The 22,458-nt window shown below is 34.5% G+C and overlaps 1 protein-coding gene across 1 annotated transcript; it reads right to left on the minus strand.

The window, feature by feature from the left end:
• Positions 1–506: 506 nt before the first annotated feature.
• On the minus strand, positions 507–21,715 carry ALX1 (ALX homeobox 1). Its single transcript, XM_004417921.2, has 4 exons — positions 21,393–21,715; positions 18,268–18,572; positions 15,125–15,253; positions 507–1,116 (listed from the first exon to the last, which is right to left on the minus strand). Exons 1-4 carry the CDS (start codon positions 21,616–21,618, stop codon positions 796–798), a joined length of 981 nt encoding a protein of 326 aa, XP_004417978.1. The 5' UTR covers positions 21,619–21,715; the 3' UTR covers positions 507–795.
• Between the last annotated feature and the right edge of the window lie 743 nt (positions 21,716–22,458).

Below are 22,458 nucleotides of genomic sequence, written 5' to 3' on the forward strand. Positions count from 1 at the left end.
TTGTAACTTTCTTTTTTTCTTGTGTATGATAATTAAGTCGTTGAGTCCATGCTGGCTTTTTCATTAAAAAGATGACATTTATAAAAACTGTTCTCCAGACTGTATTTTAAATCACACCGGAATATTTCAGTTATCACCTTTAGCCATATGGTTTCAGGAAACTATGCCCGAATATTTCATGCAAATGCTGGTCCTTTTAGAAGAGCTCTTTTTTCATGGGGTGGAAATACACTGAAACAGCTAGAGGTAAAAATCTTCGAGGCCTGAAGATAAATTCTCAGCAACAGGGGATATGCCCATTGCATCCTGGAGCCAGAAAGGGAGAAATGGCAGTTAACTCCCTGAAACACGATGCTTCAATATTTACCTGACAGCTTTGGTATCTTGACATTTTCCCCTGTGCATTTCTTCCTTTATCAGGTATTATTTTACAAGGGATTTCTTGTTATACAGAACTAACATAAATCAATCTATAACACAGGAATTTGTTTAATACATTTATTCTTTTAAGAAGTTGCACGATCATATTTCATCGACTCGTACAATAGAAAAAAAATCTTACTACTAAAACAGAGTTTGTGGAGACTGGTGCATGGTAAACCTATTTAGTCTTTTCAGAGGTTCATTCTTAGATTTTAATGTTAAATAAGAACAACTATTCATTTAAGCTGGTCTCACTGTATATCTTGACCTTTAGCAATTCCACACACAGCAGCTTATTGTGGTATCCCTTAAATATGAGAAATAAGAATGTTTTACTTTGCCATTAAAAGAAAAATAAAAGAGTACTGTATGTTACATGGCCCATGAAATATTGGCAGTGTGCTCCTTGGCTTTCATTCGAAGAACTGCGATACTGGAAGACCTCCTTTCAAACTCTGGCTTTGTTTCAAATGCATGTCCATTGGTAGCCCCAGTAAGAAGAGAGTCAGTGAAAAAATTGTTGAGGGGCACGTGGCTGAACTGGTTCTGGTGGTTTGAAAACCCTGTGTAACTGGAATCTGTCCGAGGCGAGTGAGAATAAGGTGTCATACAGGACGAAGTGTCACGTGGTAACATGCATGAAGTAACCACAGAACCACCGCTCGCATTTCCTGCCCACAAATTGTTCTGAATCTGGAATACATAAAACAATAAATATTACATTTACGAGTTCTCACTTTTGTTCCCTTACTTTTGCTAAACTGCATTTACTAAATTTTGTTAACTGCTCATTGTTTGCTCCTTTCGGGTGGTCCGTAATTACATTCTGAGCACATAAACGGATTACTGAAAAATAATTATTTGAAAGATTCTTCCACTTTGTTATACTGTAACAGATCACCAAAACCCACATATTTGACCACATAAAATAGTCTCAGAACATGTCAATCTCTTGAGTATTCTTAAAGTCATGATTTTTAAAATGAAATCTGGAAGATTTAGTCATGATTCATGACCAATTCATGCGCTTAGAGAAGCAGTTTAAAATATGGTTTTAGGTTTGAACATAATTTTCATCTTTCTGAACAAAATGACACAATTGCTTTTTTTGTAAGTTCTATAGTTGGACTCTTGGTGTGGCAGTTTTGGTGAAAACCATTGGTGACATTAGGCTGTTTGATCTATAGATATTTTTTGATTAAACTCATTTTGGAAAATCTTTACCCTTTCATTGCTTGTTATTTCCTACAGTCTTGAATACATAGCTCTGTAGACCTGAGAAATATATACGTATTTTAAACATTTATTCTATCATTATATATGATAGAGTGAGGGTGCAATAGAACTATGACATGTAAAACATTTAGAATTCTAAAACATGACCGTTACCAAATAATGGAAGCACAACTGAAAGAAATATGCAAGTATTAGCAAAAATTTCATATGAGTATAATCAAAGTACTATATAATATCTTATATAAGATTGAAAACTGGGTTATTTCACGTCCAAGAAATTCACATTTCATGTTATTAAATATCTACAGGAAACAATTCAGTGCAATTTTACCAATAAACAAATTTATCTGAAGTTACTAGCACACAAAGAAACACTAAGTAGAAATTGTATAACATGAAATTTACATAGGAGGTATCTTAGACCAGCTATTTAAACAAGGGAAAAAAAACAGCAATCACATGTATTACTGAGAAGCATAGAGAAAATCACAACAAACGGCAGGAGCTGGGGAAAAAAAAATGTCTCACGATATAGCATGGCAGAGATGAAGACTTAGAAGATGAAATTTAAAAATTGTATGCCTTTCACAATATTATTACAATAGATTTGAACTAGAACACAGCAACAATATATATGTTTATTGCATCTGGCTTTCTTTTTTAAAATCACGATAATTAGAATGGAATCATCAATTATTTCAACACATACACAAATGTTTTCTTATATTTATTTTTACATAAAGATTCCTGTCTACTAAATATAGCCTCTGGTGTAGTCTTACAACACCCAAGCTTAAATCATACTTTTTAAGACAACTTATTTTCAATTAATAGCAGAAAATACATTAATGAATCTTCTAGATCACACTCGTAGAGATGTTACTCTGTCACTCAAGAAAGGACCTCTTAACCAGTTTCGAAACATAAGAGAAAATTTGAACAACTAATTTCATGCCTTAGGTGGGCTTTCAATGATTGACAAGATGCTCATTTCAGGGTTGTTTTAAAAATAGTTCTTTATACAAATATATTTATAATCTGCTTTAAATATGTTAAATCTGTGACATGTATCTATAGATATATCTAATGATTTGCATATTTTATTAATCCTTAAGTCATCATGGGCTATGTTATTTTAATTTTGGCTCATTCTACTATATGTATGCCACTTCAGCCAAAATATAACGATGGGTGCCAGTGATTGCTGAGTTATGTATCTCAAACCAACAACAGGGGCTGTTAATATCATTACTCTGTCAAACTAGCTCTTCTAACTTGATCTGGGTGATTTTCCTCTGACATTCAATCAAACATTGTGCTACACTGCAAAAACCACAGTCACATGTCTGACAAAAGGGCTTTCAAGAAATGAAAGTGAACTTGCTTGCTTATTTTTGGGGAAAAAAAAAATGAAAGGCAAAATTGTGGTAGAGAAAGATTATTTACATTTTATATTTGTTAAAGGATTCCTCCACTTATACATAGTGTTGCTAGAATTTATTATTAAAATCATCTACTTGTATTCCAAACGCATAGAAATTTATTTACCAAGTAGGTGAAAAAGGGAAAATAAGGAAAGTAGAGGCAAGGGAGGTAATCTATGAATGTAAATTAAGAAAGTGTTTTCTCTTTAAAAGAATTAGCATTAATCTTCCTATAAGCTGAAAAGAAATTCACCAGTTTCCATGACATGGGCAAATATTTTTATTTTGACCAAAACTTTTTTGTCTGGACATGATTAAGCAAGTTAAATGTGTTACTTTTGATGAAAGAATTTCTAACATATAGAAATGTTTTCTGAACAGAACGGATTGCTAAAGCAAGTTACTACAACAATATTTTAGTTGGACTTGAGAAGATATCCACATATGCCCATGGGGAGTGACATTGTCACACATTTCTACTGATACGTCCTGTTTCCATAATCTCTATCTTCCTTCACCCTCCCTCCCATATCTTTCTTTCATTTTTAAATTTCTGGCGTGTTTCCATTTGACTTTAGGGATCTAGCTGGTTTCTATATTGAAAATTAGATGCAAATTGTAAAGATAATATCCCCAGTGAACTGAGGTTTTGCTTCCTCTGAAGCATTCCCTCTGGATTTTTAAACATCTGATGATGATGATTAAGATCATGCTCATGATGGCTAATGGTTATCAGTTAATTACCAAGTGTCAGGCAATTACCAAGTGTCAGGCATTATATTAAATGCATTATGAAGACTTCTAATCATTTCAGTACACTAAAAAGTGTGTGCTTTTACTATCTCCATTTTGTAGAAGGTAAAACTATAGAACAGAGAGCTTAAGAACCTCACCTAAAATTGCATAATTACAATGGTGGAGGCCAAATCTAAACCCGGGAAATCTTAAGAAATGCTACAATGATATACAAACTAGTCTTATGAGTTGAAATTGCTTATTTACTTAATCATAATCCTAACTTTGTGGGGGTTCATAGGCTCTATTCTCTGAAAGCAAAATCCCGGATGACTGCTCACAACTGGTTCCTCATCCTCAGGCCTAAACACAATACATGATAAGCCATTAATACAAATCTATTAAATGACTGAAAAATCTCTAAGGATATGAAATTTGGACTGATCCATCTTGCAGATGTAATCAAAATTTTAGGGACAACTTATGCTAATATATCTAGATTTTGTTTCACGATTTGAACTCTAGAATCACCATACTATATAATCTTAACAGAAATCATGAAAATTACATACCTAGACCTTGCAGACTATATTTCCCTAGGTAGTTTTTTTTTCCTATTAAACATTTATTCTCAAGATTCTGATTCATTAAGCATGGGGTGTGGCTCAGAGGATCTGTATTAAAATAACGGCAATGATGATAATACACACATGCAATTCTGAAAATCACCTGGGATTAGGAAACACTTGAAGTCTAATGTTCTTCTAAATGCAAAACCCCTTGTCCACTTTCAATTACGTGTACTTCCTGTGATAAGAAGCTCACCTGTTCAAAAACCATTCCTTTCCCTTTTGAGAGCTCTGTAAAGAAGCAAGTGCTATCTTCCTCTATCTATCACTTCTATTTCTGTTCCTTGAAATGACAGAGAATAAGTAGCATCCTTCTTACATGTGGAAATCTTCAAGTATCATCAGGCAATTATTACACAATTGCAAGTCTCTTTTCTTTAAGCATTCCTCAGATGACATGGTTTCCAGACTGCGTCATTCTAGTTACATTCCTCTGCATAAGCTGGAGGTTGGCAACACCCTTCGCCCTTATCAACAGTTGACAAGAGAATATCATACTCTAGATGTCATCTGATCACTGTATGGAAAACCTGGCAGGTATCATTTTTGTTCTAGATCATCTACTTCTGTTAGTATTTGAAGGCAATATTTGATTAAACAACAAAGTTGTTTGAGCTTGTGATTTAATAAATCTGTTGTCAAGGTGGGCTCATTTTGCAGCTCCCCCATCCCTCCACAAATTCTATTCTTAAGTAAGTGGTCATTTTAAAACAATGTGCTGGAATCTACAAGCCATATTGTCTAAAACTGCATATATCTATTTGTCAACAAAGAAGGCATACAAAAATCTTGCTCTCTGACTCATTAATAGAAATATTATATTTGCTGTTAAATTCTGGAATGAAAGAATGCGTTTTTTTTTCTAAATAGGATCACTACTTTTCTTTTTTGGATTATTTCACAGACACCTACAATGGCAATGCTCAGCATCAAATCATTTTTTGGGTGTTTTTGTAGGCCTCTAACTGTATAATATTCAAGGGCTTTATAACATGGAACAACATTATTAAATAATGCCCATATCCTTCTTTCATGTGTGCTAAAAAAAAAAAAAAAAAAAGGACTGCTTGTCTTTACATTTTTCTTCTTTGTTGCATTTAAAAGGAGTGGAGAACCTAAAAACATTCCATGTTGTAAAGTGCTTCACAACGTTTTTCAAAAGTTCTAGGGGTCTGTTCAAAGCATTGTCCAGGGAACTTAGCCAACTGCCTGCCATTAGCGTAGATGGAAGTTCAGCTAACTTACTACCCTCCACTTTGAACATTTGCCCCTTAATGGTTTTCTAATCAAATAAAAAGTTAACACTTAATTATTCCACAACTTTGGAATTTTGAAGCAAAGTTGTTTTTTTGTCTGATTCTTTTCAAACTGAAATCAAATTCATTTAACATTCAGTTTTCTTCCAAGGAACTAAAAGCAATAGATAGGAAGGAGAGGGTTAATATATAAGTATATAAATATACACATTAAGAACTCTTCGCTGTGGATATATATCTGTCATGAATTGAAGTAATCTGGTAAATCATGCATAGGAAATCATAAATCTCATTTACCTTCACCTTAGAAACTCGATATAGATATATTCTTTGTATAACCAAAACTACAAAGAAAATTTTAGTATGCTAAACCTGGCGTATATTTCTAACATATTTGCTGATTTTATTGTAGTGAGTAATTTTTCACGCTTTTTAAAAACCTTTTAAAAGAAATGTAAGTTAGTCTTTGCCTTAGTTGTAAAGTACCACGCTGTGTAAAAAATACCAAATAGTTTCATGATAGCATTATATATTCTATATCCTAATGTTAGTGCTATTTAGAAGACACTGGTCTATGGAATCTAATCTAGATGTAATAGAAACACTGAACAACACGAAAATATATGAGTAACAACCGTTCCTTAATTCTAAAGCATCTCTAAAACCAGCTAAATAATATTTTTTCCCAGTAAAATAAGTTTATTCAACCCTAACTCCTCCTTTGTATACATACTGCTCCTACCTGCCACCAACATTCATATGCACGTGTACACACACAGACACACACGCACCATATACACAAAATGTTTGGTTTTTCCTCTTTGAGAGAATTTTTACATTTATTGACTACTTTATACATTATTTAATACTTACTATATAGATTTATTACCACATTATCACTATATAATTTAATTTACCATATTTTTTATATGGTCTCTTTAAAAAACACAAACATCACTTTTTGCAAAAGTAGTTTAACTTTTTAAGAGACCATTACATTCGTTCCTAGCATATCCTTTCCTTTAAAATTTAGGGGGATAAAATATTAATAAGAATCATATGCTTAGTACCTTGCAGGTATTTTTAGCTGTTGACTAACTTTAGGGTCCCATTAACTTTTCTAGTAACTACATCAGTAGGTTGCTGGCAGGGAGAAAGAGTTTAAATGTTTTTCTAAATAGTGAATTTGGTACCAGTGAATAACACACACTGAGACTTTGTCCATCTGGGAAAAAAAATCCCAACTGAATTAATCATGCAGTGAAAAGATCAATCTGAGTATGTTTAGGTACTCCCTGAGACAGGAATGAGGGTACGTTTTCATCAGTGCCTACTTATTAGGTGTAATTTTCACCAAAAAAATTTAAGATAACATATAAACATTAAGATTTTTTTGGAATCAATTTACATTTCAAAAATTCCAAAAGTGTATCTTTTCCACATACAGTATTATTAAGCTGAAGTGATTAGAAGTTATTTATTCATCTGAAAAAGTTCACATATTAAATATTGATTTTTAAAATAAAATTCCATCTTAGATATAGATATATACAGGGATTTGGAACAAGAAAGAGTGCATTTTCCCTTAAAGAAAAAATCACTGTTAGATCTAACAGTCATATGAGACCAATAATCTGAGAAGAAAACTGCTTTACAGAAAAATAAAAGTATATATCTCTTGTTAGTGCAAAAATGAAAAGCACTTAGTCTCATGAAAAATGTTAATGTCTGGAAATTTTCAGAATGACATCACATAAATGTGTTTAAATTTTGTATTATTCAAATAATATTTCAAATATTCTCCAAGTCAAAGATATAAGCAATACTAAGGATATTTTTTCTTTTCCTTTAGTGTTAGATGTGTTCTTACATTTTATAGTCATTATGATCATTAAAAAGAGTCATAGAAAATCTTACCCTATATGCCTTAAAATGAAACTTTTCCTATCAACTCACTTAAGGAGGAAATAAAATAATCACACTGAGCATTTGCTATTTTATTATCCAGAAACAAGTATCATATGAAGTATTTTCCAATTATTTATCACCTTATTTTTCATGTATTTTAGATACATGCCTGAGAGCTATTGCTGAGTCATCAGTGCCTGATTTGTTTTCAAAGACACCATTCTATTAAAACAAAATTCACAATTATAAAGGCAAAGATTACAATAAAAATTAAGTTTTCCTCATGAATAACTTAAAACAAATCAAATATGCAAAAACTTTAATTTTCACAGAATATTTTTAATCTTAGATATTCCCACTTGGTATCATATATGACCTTTGAATTTATTCTTAAAATCCTGCTTCAAGTTATCAATCATATTCGTCTTGTATTTGTGTTAACCACAAAGTTGAAATTTTATTTTTGTCATTTTTAAATCAACTGTGAGTTGGTGCAAAATTTTTTTTCTACTTAATGCTCCATGGCTTGGAATAAGAAAGAAAACTCATAGAAACATAGGGCTTAATATATATAGCACACATGAAATTCTGGATTAAAGTATATCACAAGGTTCCCACTAAGAAAATTAATGTGAACAGCAGGTTTTAACCTACAGGGCTGTTCTCATGGACTTCCTAGGCTTTGACGGCTTAATTCCTCCCTGGCTGTTCTCTATTTTCCCATAGTTTTTATATGTATAAGCAACATTGGCACTCTTCAATAATTTATTTTTACATCTTTTTCTTGTTATTTATTTTGGTAATCTACTTGATTTGTTGATATTCTTTCCTCTTAATATATAAAATACTTAGGATCAATTCAGTTAAATTCAATGCTTTCACAGTGGTCACCTCTTAAAAGCAAAAAAAAAAAATTAGCTAAGTTATTATTACTGTGTAAAGTCATTAAGTCACATTAAATTCTAATATGACATTTTTCAAAACTAAGTCTTTTCATAATCTAAAACACGAATGTACTCCATTTCTTTTGGAGGATATTCTTTATCTCTTTATAGTGTTTGTACTTTCAACAAAATAAAAATTATTCACTGTTTCTGTCTAGCTGCACTTTCACCAAGTTGATACTGACAAAATCTGCCTCATGCTACATGAAGTTATTTTTAATATCTACATATACATATATATGAAATATTCCTTATACATATTTATATAAAACTAGTATATATTTGTATACATTTAATTAAATCAGCAACTTTATCCACTGTAAAAACTACATTTATTTGAGTAATAACAGACTATCATATCATATTTCTTCTATGATTTTAAACATTTCTGCTTACTATCAGTGAGTAATTGTACAATTATCAATATGTCTTGTTGACCTAATGATGTTAACATTTTTGTCCCTTCATTCATCAGAAGGGAAGTTTCACTGTATCACTGTATGACCACATCATTGGTTATTTCATAGATAGGAGAATATTCATTACACAATGCCTCAAGTATAGCTACATTATTAACATTTTTTAAAGAATTTGGGTTATTTGTTTACTTCAAATATTTAGGAAAAAATAGAAATAACAGTGATTAAAATGTGATACTTTCTCTAAAGGTAAAAACTGCCCCAGATGCCTTTAAACTGCTAAACCACAGTAGTTGAAGGGAACAAGTTCCATATTTCTTAGTTAGCTTAAGTGAAGGTAAACTTTAAGATCAGTACAGAAGCTGGTGATAGAAGAAAGGTAGGGTAAACAATATCTTCACAATCACTATTTTACAGAAACTTTAAAATTTTCTTTTAAAAATTAAATAATTAGAATGTGGAAATAGAATTTGTTAAACTAGAAATGTACACAGCTTTAATCTGTTTTTATAATTACCCCAATGAATACAAATTATCTATAACTTGAATTCAACTCTTGGTATGTTCAAACTCCGAGTGGCACATATTTATAAAGTCATCAATTAAACAATAGAAAGCAAGATACTGCATAGGTCTCTTTGTACATTTGGTAAACACAGATTTAGTTATGATTCTCACCATATACTAAGTGAAACCTCATTGAAAATTTTGGTGGGAAAAAACTTCAACTCCTTTTTTGAAATTTTTGATGAAAACATTTTCTTCAAGAGAAAATAATTTTGGTGGATTGAGAATATACTCAAACTTCTCTACAGGTAGTACATTTGGTTATCCTAATTTAAAGAAGAAAGTATATGTAACTGAATTTAATCTTTCCCTAGATCATTAAATAGTAAATTTACTCACAGATTGGATTAGTTTAAATGCTACAACATAAGAGAACATTTAAACCACTTTGCCACCACTCTACTGTAGAAAACAATTAATAATGACTAATGGCTATTATAAAATTGTTACTATTTATTGAGCACTCTACATACTAGGCAATGTCTTAAGTACTTTGCATAAACTATTTTAATTGTCACAAACATGATATGAACTTTCATCCCCATTTTATAAATAAGGAGAAATGTTCCTGGAGGTTAATTCATTTGCCAAAGGTCTAAAATCTACTAAGTGGCAGAGTCAGGATTTGAACCCACAACTCCCTCATTGTGAAGCCCATAGTCACACATTAACCCCTGGCCTTCCTCAAATCCCAAGATTTAGCTCCATATATTGTTTGGAAATCAATTTAATCCTCTGCATAACAGAAAAGTATCATCATCATCATCATCACCATCACCACAACCATCATCATAATCACCACGATCATCACCATCATCATCATCATCATCATCTACACCACCACCACCACCAACTCTAGCACCAACAATACCTCCATTTTACAAATAAACAATCTGAAGATCAAGGAAGTCAAGAGACTTACCCAAAGTTACCCAACTAGTAAATGATAAAATTAATGCACATGTAATTTGAATCAAACCTAATGGCATGAAATTAAGCACTCCTTGTAAGAATGAAGGCTGGCTATAATCTTCCAGAAAATGTTTACACCTTAACAGAAAATATTTTATTCACCAAAAATAATTATTTAAAAAATGCTTTGGTTTTGATATATTAGAAACAAGTTAGAATCTAATGTCGATAGATATTTGCCTGCTTCATAAACTCAAGGACAAAATTATGTGGGTCTCTTGGTTTGCTAGGTCTAGTTTGCAACCAGAAGTGTTTGCAGAATTTGGTACAAATATCACTCAGTTTGTGGTCTGTCCACAAAGCAGGAGATTTTGTCTACATCATTTGTATAGTCCCTGTGCCTAAAACAGTACCTAGCATATTTTTGTTGGATAAAACGCAAATAATTCTGGAAGAAGAAAAAAAAATTAAGCTGAAAGAAGTCTGCAAAATCTTTCCAGTCTACTCCTTTTAAAGAGGAGGAAATTGAGATTCAAAGAGGAAAAGTTAATTGCTTAAGACCACAGAGCTGGTTAACAGCAGAGATTCAGAAGCCATCTATTTTATTGAAAATTGACTAATTTTTGTTTCATAATGTGCTCCTGCATAAATATTGAAGTGAATCAGTACTTTTTTTCACATCTATTCAGTATATATATAATTTGCTAAATACTGTGGTGATAAAAAGGTAAGACCTGAATTATCTTTTGAATACTTTACATTGCAAATGGTGTAGCAGACATTTTACACAACCCATCACAATATCAGTGAGAAAGAGATGCGATGATTGAAGGGGAATGAGAGGAGGCTCCATGGAGGAAATACAGTTTAGGTGAGGGGAAGGGAATTCAAGATAGAGGGAACAGATTCAGCACAAGCAATGGGACTGTGTTTTAAGATGTCATGTATGGGAGAACGTCAAATAGTTTAATTTAGCTAAATCATAGTGTTGCCAAATGGCAACTAATACTGTGAGCCAAAATAAAGGGCTTTTTTTTTAAAAAAAGATACTATTTTTCAGTAGAACAAAATATACTACCTTTAGAGTATATTCCTACTAACATCTCCCTTTCTTGTTTGTTTGCTATCAAATATGACCAAGCTTAAGAAAAAGAATATCTTAAGACAGTCTAAGAAATGTTCACTTTTTAAATGCTTTATATCATTATTTTATAAATTTAAAAAATAGAAGCATTTTGCCTTTCTAAAGTGATGCGATGTTTTAGGGTCAAAATTGAACTATTTCGTTGCTCAGGGATGGATTAAGGAGAAAATATTGCCTAAAAAGCCCCGGACTCCTGGACTCAGAAAACCAGGGCTGAAGTTCAATGAGTTAATGGCTATAGGAAGGAAGCCTGGCTTAAAAGAAGCCCTCAACTAGTAGTTACTATTTTTCTATTTTGGCTGTTTTTACTATAGTGTAATGAAGACCAGTGGAAACAAAGTATTTAGAACATTTTAGAAAATAATGTTTAATTACTATTCATGAATAAACATATTATATGTTATATATAGATACCTTTATACTAGGTAAGATTATCATCCCCACTGATCGAGCTCGAGGAGCTCATTTTTTAAACCATTTCCGGTTTTCATGTATTTCTGTGTATGTTTTTGCTTTCCTGCCAAATTGTTAATTCTTTATTTCTGTCCTGCCTCCAACATTTTCTAGTTTCCAACTTTTTTTGTAATTAATAATTTTTTTCTGTAATTAGTAACAGTAACCAAATTCAGTATCTTTTTGCATTGAGTTGTTGGCTTCTATTTTGGTTCCTATTTTTCCCATTAAAAATCTTTATTCTCAAGCCACATGATAAAAAGAGTTTCCTTAGACTGGAGCTTGGGAGAAATGATCTTGGCATAATTATTTTTTTCAAACAAACCAAAAAAAGTCAACCACATATTTTGAAGTAAAAATGGAACTTTCCCCTGGCTTTGTCCAATATCTACAATGGGGAGTGGGAAATACTTGATTTCAGAATTTCAGGCCACCAAACATTAAATGACTGACTAAGATAGAAAAGTACTATGGATTTTACAGTTTTGATTTTTATCATTGTTAATGAATTGCACTGTTAGAATAACTTCAACATATAGTCTCTGTGCCCCATACTTAACATTATGCGGTGGTATAACCAACGTACATAAATTATGGAGAAGCCACAGGCAGAATTAGTGCAAAATTCCCATGACTTGCGAGGAAAAAATTTTTAATTTTTTGTTTGAGTGAGAAAGACTATCAAATGTATAATCCGAGTGTATCATTCCCTTTCCTGCTTGACTACTAGGCTATCTCATTCTGCTAACTGATACTATCCAAAGCTGTGAGGCACAATAACACAATGGCAGGATAATCCTAGGCAAAAAGGGTGACTAGTCGGAGTATATGAATATATTAAGCCCTTAGAAAGAGCTTAATTGGTGCCAGGCATTATTCTAAATGTTTTATGCTATACTGAAGAAGAATGGGGACGTAGAGAGAAGGCAACCAACAGCAAAGAACAGAGAAGTGGAAAATGGACAGAAATGGGCTGTACAAGGAAAGGAATGAAGATAAAAATTATAAGATGTGAAAACGATATATCATGGTCAAGTGTTGTAGGACAGACTTATTGCTGCGCCTGTTTAAAATCCACTTGAAAAGAGTTCATAATTTGTGATTTTATTATTTCTAAAGTCATCACAGTCAAATAGTCCTAAATTATATAAAGTCTATGCCATCTCCATTTTTTAACTGTTAGTTCACTGGTTGTGAGGACATTCTCTGCTCCCCTGAACTAAACCACAGACTTGAATAATACAACTTAAGTCTCGTGCTCTCTGGAATTAATTTATTAGCCAGTCAATCATTCAAACATATTCACTAGGAGAGGCAGTCTATTGTGAGGGTTAAGACCTTGCACTCGGGAGCCAGGCTGCCTCTGGTCTAGTAGTGAAAGTGAGTAAAACCCTCACCTCTCTGTGCGTCAGTCTCCTCATATGAAAAGTGGGGATAATTAATAACACCTCCTGCATAAGGCTGTTGAGAGGATTAAATGAGTTAATATATGTAACCTGCTTGGAACAGAGCCTGATACAGGGAGGGTACAGCAGTGGAACAACTGAGAAGACACTGCCGCGCCTGCTCTCCTGGAGCTTCTAGTCTACAGGGGAACATCCCCACAGCACTTAGTGTAGAACTCAACTAGGACACCTAAAAATATCTGGGGAATAAATTTCATTAGCCGTGTGATGATAAGTAACTAGGAGTATATACACGCTTTTAAACAGGAGAAAAAATGAGCGAACTACTTCAAGATAAATTTTAAAAGAGAAATAATAAGATTCTTCTTATGGCAGGTATGGGCACTTATCAAAAGGTACCCACACCGCTGGTTTTCTAGCAAACGGCAGTGGCAAGGTTTCCTCGTAGCAGCCCTTTCGAGACTGCCCCGTGAAGGAGCGTGTGTGATCAGGGTCCAATTTCTTAACCCACCTGGGCCTGGTTTCCTAACTTTTAAAATGGAGTTGAACTAGGTGACCTGTAAGGCTCTTGTTCACATAGAATATTACCTTAATAAATTTGGTGAATTTATCTGGAGGAGTGAATGTCTCAAGATAGGATTTTAAGGATCATAAAAGGCATAAGAACACAAGGATAGCACAAAATTAAAGGACTGAATTCAAGCCCACAGGGTATGAATTTACAGTTGAAGAAAATGAATACCCTTAAGTGCGGGGCTGCGATGATCTGGTTACTGGATTATCGAGGTATTCCACTAGCATATCTGTTACATATTTGTTTTCAAAGTGGTCTCTTACAATGCATATCATTAAACAATAAGCAATGAAATAACAGATGGCTTGTTCCTTATAAGACACGTGTCCCTTATCATATATCAAATACAGTTCTCAATATAATAATTCAGTATTAGGAAAAAGTAATATCGAATTAGAAAGACAAAATATTTTTTATTTACATGCATTACAAAGTATTAAAAAGAAAAAAAACTCTAAATTAAAAAGAAAAATTGGAAGAAAAAGAATTTCTATATAGTCTTTGAAATGAGAGAGCTCCCATTATAAAGGAAAGTGTTTCTTAACAAGATAAATATTTAAAATTATGTTCAGTGCTAATTCTATAGATATTTTAAGTCACAAAGGGCTAAATGTTTCCTTGAAACAATGAGCAACTTTAAAGCTGAAAAAACAACATAAGAAAAGAGATATTTTTAAGTGGTACTGAAGGTTTCCTAGGCCACATCTGACACTAGGTTATGGGTACGGTTCATAAAACAATAGCTATGCCTGCCAAGCAATGCCTTATGTATTTTTAAAAGTTAACAAAGGAAGTGAGTCTGAATAATTAAAATGTAGAGAATTAAAAGTGTCATACTATTAAATGATGCTAATTCAGTTGTTGCAATGTATAACAAGGAAGAGATCCTGAAATATTTTTAAGTGAATGGCTCTGAAAAAAAACAAGAACAAAATAAATATTTTCATAAAATAAAAATCTAACGAACATGCAAAAAGTCTTCTGGAGGTTAAAATTCTTGACTATTATATTAGATAAAATAAAGCTTATAGTAACCCCTTGGAGAGTATATAAACTACGTCTATTTCGGTCCCTATCTGGTACAGTTACCATACCTGTGGGTAGCTGTCAGTCCTTGGCAAAACCGAGATATCATAGGTGGCAGCAAAATGGCTTTTAGCTTGTTGAATTTGGCCATAACGTTCTCTTTTTCTCCACTTGGCCCTTCGATTTTGAAACCAAACCTAATTTTTTAAAAAAGCAGAATTTTAGCTAAAGAATATTTGATAATGCAAATGTGATGTTAAAAGACTTCAACTGAGAAAGGTAAACCAGGTCAACAAAACTAATAAAGGAATTTCTTAATGTCAGAAAAGGATCCACAAATTTTACTTCCTATTGTACTCTGATAAGTGGTATGTCCGTGAGGCAATATAATGGAAAGAGTCAAGATACTTTCAGCAAATTTATTTAATATGTCGGAGCGTCTGTTTTCTCATTCATGGAAAATAAAAAGAAATTAGACTATATAATCTTGAAGACTCCTTATATCTCCAAACTATGATAGATAATCCTCCTTTCAGAGAATGCTGTAAATCTGGAAGACATCCATAACTTTTAGTTTGTGGTTATGCACATAACATTAACCTAGCCAATCCACAACCAAATTAATATCTAGATCTGTCAAAACAATTATCTTTAAAACATGTCACAAAGTGAAGATTATTCTGGGTTGTACTCATGCTTACACAATCTTAGAAAAATTTATAACATAAAGATTACACCTAAAGCATTTGGCATCAGTGGAAATATAATGATTATTTAGAAACAGAAAAGATTAAGATTACATATTATATCGAGCATGATAAAAACTACAGGTAAAATGGAATCATCTCAAGTTGAACTATGGTTTTAAAATATACAAATGTGCTTTTTACATAAATTACACCACTTATTTATTTTCCCGTATGGAAAATACTCAGAAATTTTTATCATCATTTCTCCAGTTTAAAACACTTACAGGTGATATAAATAATAAAAGAAACAGGGCAGGTATAACCAAGTGTCAAGAAAGCCTGTGAGTTAGTGTGGCCTCTAAAGGTCACTAAGCAGTCCTCAAATTTCTCTGATGACATACTAGAAATATTTATCATAGCAACTGTCTTCCTCAGAGGTTTAATATTCCTCAGGTATAAATATACACTAATTTATACTTGTAGCTCTCCAGAATCTTCATTTTAATATTTTAATGTATTAAAAGGAGATACAGAAAGTGATATTCAATATACATAATTTGATATTTTTGAGTGGACATTAGGGTAGCAGCTTTCAGGAAGCTCTTCAGTCTTTACAGAACTATGTTCAGAATATAGAATATTTAGGAAAGAAGCTGGAAATCAAGTATAAAAATGCAAATTATAAAAAGGCTTTCATTAAAATTTACTTAAAATTTTCACTCTTTTTCATATTCAATTCTAATCTTTTATATCTTTACCTTCACACTGATGGCCACGTATTAATACTCAGTTTAATGTTTAAGTATGTATTGCAAATTTAAGACGGCCCTTTGAAGAGTTTTCAGCAATTAAAACAAGGCAAAGAGAGCTACCTGTTGGATATGGTTTCTTAGAACACTGCTGGTCAATGTGAATTAGCCACTATGCCCAGGGCTCCAGATAACACCAAAAACAAAACAAAACCAATAAAACAAACCATATTTTCTTGCTGTCTCCACAGACAGGCATCATGAGCATACTAAGGGAATTCAGCAGCAATGAGGGGTTTTTTATTTCATTGAGAAAAAAACTTGACAATCTCCTTAAAATGGGTGCCAATTAGCACTCTGATGTGAAACACAGGGAAGAGAACAACCTGGCTTTCTGTGCGCGTTCTTAAGACAAAAATTAATCAGGACTTGAAATGTTAAGGGGAACGCATTGTGCACAGCTGATCACTCTGTGTGTGAACATATTTTTCTATGGTTACAAGTATAACTAATTTAAATATATGAACACAAGACAAAAAACACACATGAGGGACTCATTAACACCTGGCAATTCTAAAACTATTCCTTGCCATCCACTTTCCATATATTTAGTTCCCGAACTAAGATAAAGGAACCATTTACTTTCACAAACTAAAGTGAAAATCTGCTGCTGGTTATTCCTGCACCACTAGATGTTGTCTTTCATGATGTAAAGGCCTTTCAATGGCTGAATCTTCAGAAGGAATACTATTACTCCACTCAGAACAAAATTTCTCACTACTTTATTCATTTCTCTATTATAGTGGCTTATGGGAATTGCAAAATTCACTATTTTCTTACCTAGAGTAGTAAAAACACAAACAAAGGAAAAGGCCATTCGACTGAATTACCGTTACTTGGGAACTAATAAAATATAGGTTAAAATATCAAATCTAGTAAAAATAAATATACTTAAGAGGTACAATTTTACTCACTATAATTTTGTTTTTTCAAATTATTAAAAAATTTAGTATATTGAATCATCCAATTTGATAATTTGAATATAATTTATAAATATAATTGAGTATATACTTAAAAATTACTTTAAGATCATTATTTCTATTGCCTCTGCAAAAACCATGTAAGTTATCTAGATTAAAAAAAATTATAATAGAATGCCATGTATTGGCAACTACCAGGGCTAGATAATTGTATATGAGCTCTATGATCTTTCTTTAACTATGTATAGTGAAAATAGGTTATGGTATACATAACAATTAGGAATTTGTGAGACTTTTTCATTTTTTCTTTGCTTTATTATAACCCCAATATCAATAAAATTATAGATTTATGGGCCATTATACAAATACTTACAAATATACAAAAACTTACCAATATTACTTGGTAAATAACCTAAAAGAACCTCAGCGGCTGATAAAATAGAAAAACAAAATAAAATAAATGGATTACTAGTTTGGCTACTTATGATACTGTTTCTCGTCCTCTAAAAATTACTAAAAAAAACTCAGAGATACGTTTTTATATTTTTTAAATAATTTTTAATTTTTATGCCTGTGTAATAACTCAAAAGTTCTTTTGTTTTGTTTTTGTGTGAGTCGTTAAATCCTTTGCAAGTAAAAGGGAATTTTAGTAAATCTACATGCATATATTACATTGTTCTCTATCTTCAGCTGGAGAATCAGTTTCCTCCCTTGTAGCAAAATCCAACTATGAATTATTCTAACACGACCCCCGCCCCCCAACACACACCCAAAGCCTTCATTTGGTTCCTACCTGGACCCTGGCCTCAGTGAGCTCTGTCCTCAGAGCAAGCTGTTCTCTGACATATACATCCGGGTAATGGGTTTTCTGAAAGACCTTCTCCAGCTCCTCCAGCTGCAAGCTGGTGAAGGTGGTTCGGTGTCTCCGCTTCTTACTGCTGGATACGTTGCTGTCACATTTATCCCCAAGTTCATCCAGCTCTCCCTTCTCTGGCATCCCCTTCACAGGGGACATCCGGAGGCTGTTACAGTTGTCCATCGCTCTATTCAGTTCCGTGTGAAGAGGCTGTCCTTCTACTTTAGTGATCCCATAGTTCACTGTACCCAGAGGGGGAAAACACAGTTCTCAGGATTGTAAAACGTTTGGATGACGGAATTAAGTTGAAGTAATTTAGAGCATCAGGAAAGCGGTCTGGGTCTGTTAATGATTTACTGTGCCAGTGTTAATCCGATCATCACATTATATACAATTATTAATTCACTTTAAGCAGGTTTAAAACCATTTAAAAATGTGTAGCTGGAGCTCATATAATTTGCCAAAATTCACAGTTCTACTTTACAGGGCTAATACAATGTTTACGCACATAATTTATAACCAAATTAAGGTAGTCAAGTTAAAAGATGCTCTAGATTTTTTAAAAAACCCTAAGTGAGCATAATTTTTGAAAAGGGAACCAAATTTAATGTAAGTCATATATTTATTCACAGCAGACAAAATCAAACTTACATGACCCAAAAAAGATATTTCATTTTAAAATAATGTCTGTAAATCAAAATACAAACTCTTCTTAAAAGTCATCTTCCTCCTCTACACAAAACCTATGGACTATAGATTTAAGATACGATATTGTTTCTATTATATTTCAAATATTTCGACTGTATATTCATGTCTGCATTTAAAATTTTTTTTCAAAAAATGACCTACTAAATTATGAAATGAATTTCATAGCAGTTTCTGGAAGTGCTTCCTATAAAAAAGAATAAAACTTAAATAGACTTCTTCAGCTTAAAAACTCACTTGCAGTTCTTTCTAAATATGTCATATTTATGCTTAACTCATGAAATATGTTTTAAGACAAAGTTTTATTTTTTCCTCTAGTCAAGCAGAAATTAAAACATCTATTAAAAGATTACAAAGGATGTCATCTGGCATTCTGTTTAGGAGTGTTTTAATTTCAGTGATTTCCTCCAGATTTGATTGCATGCCTGCAGTATGATATAAAACAAAAAATGTATCATATGGTGCCACACACACACAAAAGCAATAGATGCACATATTGAAATGGGAGGCATTTGTTTTTAAAGTCAACCCAGTCAGAACAATAATTTCCAATGAATCGTCATACTTTTTCGTTTTTGTCTGTTTTTAAATTCTCACAATGTATTACAACTGCTTTAATCATTATACAAACGTATTGAACTCTAATGCCTATATAACTTAAATGCCTAATAGCTTTCATGCAAAAGAAGACGTGATGTAAAACTAAACATAAAGAAGAGCCATGACTGATTAACAATACGGTTTTGTCTCCGTGGGCAGGGTTCAACGGGGAACTGCGGTAATTAGGGATGGGGGAGGGGAAGCAGTCGTGACGCGAAGGGCAGCTCAGGAGAAAGACAGGAACTTTCCTAAATTTAGCGGACTGCTGCCTACATTCCTCTTACTTAATACCTTCCTTTTAAAATTCATCCTAATAGTGTGATGTTCGTTTACAAGTTGATAAAGTACCAAAAATCACCTATTGCTCTTATTTTGCATTCCCGACAATTTAAAATATTACGATTGAGTCTTATCCAGCAGTTAACACAGGACATTACAGAATCATTTTTAAAAAATCCTGTCTATTCCAATAACTTTATGTATACATCTAAGAATCCCCAAAATAAAGACACTGCAGTCTGAAATACATCCAGAAAGCCAAAAATTTAGTGAATTAAAAACAAAAATTAATTGCTGACGTCTTTCTAAATGACTGAACCTATTTAACTGATTTTTTTCTGTCGTTTGCGTCTTTATTTTTGGTTTAACCTTGCAAATCAAAAGTAACTTGCAACGTTGAATGAAATAAGTAAAATATATGAGATCTTTTTTTAAGCTTACTGTGTACCAAGTGTCTAGAAAATGATCTTCTACGAGCCCGTGCCTTGCCAGATTTTGAACCTCCATTAAAATAGGGGGTGGGAGGCTTGTTGTAAATATTTCACACTTAATTCGTTTGTTATTTTAAAGCAACCCGCTCCTTACAGCTTAACTGTGGAATATATACAATGATAAGGAAAAGTCCTCTTGTAATTGTAAACTTGCTTTAGCTGTCGCGATCTGAAAAAATAGGTTTGTATTGGGTTACAAGATAGAAAAGATAGATGGTTTGTTTTGATAACATTTTGACTTTGAGATAGTTAACCATTCAAAGTTGAAGATTTCACCCAGAAGCATTCCTAAAGGCTTCTTAGGTGACTTTTAATGTGGAGTCAGAAAAAAAGACAATGCAGAATTCGGGAGTGAGTGATTATAGTGGGGATTCTTTGCCGAAGCTATTTAAAGTGATTTGATATTTAACAAAAATTTGTGTTGTATTGCAAACTCAAAGAAACAGAAATCACAAATTCACACAAGCTAATCTAGCAACCCTCCAACTTCACAAGGAAAAATGTCGCTGTCTTGAAAAGTAAAAAATGTTTTTCACTTAAAGGAGCTTAGACTTTTCTTATTCGTGACGACAATGACGTCCTCTAACGAGCTGTGATCGATTTCAGCTCCTCCTGCCGGGGCAGCGCGGCGGGCTCGCAGAGGAAGCGCGCTGTCTTGACTCAATTACGCTCCATTCACCGCCCTATCAGTTTACGCCTGGGTCCTGGATAGAGGGACTCCGGGACCCGTAGGGGACAAGACAGGACAGCCAAAGGAGAACTGCGCGGAGGCAACCCGGAGCTGAATCCTTCCTTTGCCCCCTAAAGTCTGCTGCAACCAAAACACCGCTTCCTAAAACGCGCACCGTTCCACTGCCTCCTCCGCCCTCCAGTCTCTCGCTGCCCCTTTCCTTCCTTCCTTCCTCCCAGCCTGCCTGTCCTGACGGGTCCCCGCACTTCGGGTTTGCGGAAGGGCTCCCGCGGCTCGGGCTGGAGCTGGCGACTCACCGCTGCTGTCCTGACAGGGCGAGGTCCTCTCCAGGCGCACGTGATGCTCGGCGCGGGGCAGCGGCCCGAAGGCCTGCACGCATTTGCCCGCCGACGCTTTGCTGTAAAAGGACTCATTGTCCAGCGTCTCCATAACGTGCTCCAACGCGCCTCCTGCGCCCATGTAAAAGTCACTGTTTTTACTCGGCGGGCTCTTGAGGGCAAACTTCTCGCTCAGAAACTCCATAATCCTGGAAGGCTGTCGCGGAGCTCCCGGGGCGCGGAGGCTGGAGAGCGCTGGGGGAGGGAGCCAGTGGGCGGGAGGAGGGAGGGCCAGAGAGGAGGGAAAGGGGAAGCGAGCGCTGCGGCGCCGGGAGCAGCCCGGCTCTGAGCCCTTTAATCTGTCCCGGCTGGAAAGCGGGGCACCCGAACTTGCTTTTATATCTTGAAACTCAGCTGGGCTTCTCGGGCAACCTCCCAGTTCTAATGAATATGAAAATAGGCAGGCGACTAACTCCACCCCAGGTCCCCCTCCGCCCCTACCCCACCCCCACCATCCCCCACTTACCCGGGTAGGGCGCGTCCAGGCCTAGGTTAGATAGACAGTTCCATTTCAGACAAATGCCAGGAGGGACGAGGCCCCGGCATCCAGAAACATTGTCGCCGCGACAGTGGACTGGCATTTCGGAAGAGCTTGGTGAGATCGCAAAGCAGTTAACCCTCCACTCCCCGCTCTCTGCGCCCTCTCGGCCGCCTGCCCGGCACCCGGTCCCCACCCCGCCCCCACGCTGGCCACTCACTACCAGAAAGATTTAGAGGCGTCTTAAGAACTTGAAAGGAAGTATTGCTTTAAAGGGCTTTTAATTCGTCCGTAAATCGTTTATGTGGAAGATCCACATTAATCCGAAGCCCAAGAAGCCGGATACGTTGGCAGCTATTAACCGGGACGGCCGTGGTCGAGGACCCGCTTCTGCTTCTAAGCCGGAGGAGCTCGGCATCCCGGCGCGCTCGGCGCTTACGAGCCCACGGCCTTTCCTTTCTTTCTGGAATGCGGCGGCGTGGGGACGTGGTGGCGATGGATGGGAGA

This window comes from Ceratotherium simum, chromosome 25, assembly GCF_057802395.1.
Source record: "Ceratotherium simum simum isolate JZ-2026a chromosome 25, ASM5780239v1, whole genome shotgun sequence".
Taxonomy (NCBI): Eukaryota; Metazoa; Chordata; class Mammalia; order Perissodactyla; family Rhinocerotidae; genus Ceratotherium; species Ceratotherium simum.

Bases quoted from the DNA above. Each gene is read 5' to 3' on its own strand.
- ALX1 (XM_004417921.2), bottom strand. From the start codon at position 21,618: ATGGAGTTTCTGAGCGAGAAGTTTGCCCTCAAGAGCCCGCCGAGTAAA. The intron at 15,254-18,267 runs GTAGGAACCAAA...TTAAAAAATTAG, and splicing joins TCACTGAGGCCAGGGTCCAG to GTTTGGTTTCAAAATCGAAG. The intron at 1,117-15,124 runs GTATGGTAACTG...TATGTATTCCAG, and splicing joins GGACTGACAGCTACCCACAG to ATTCAGAACAATTTGTGGGC.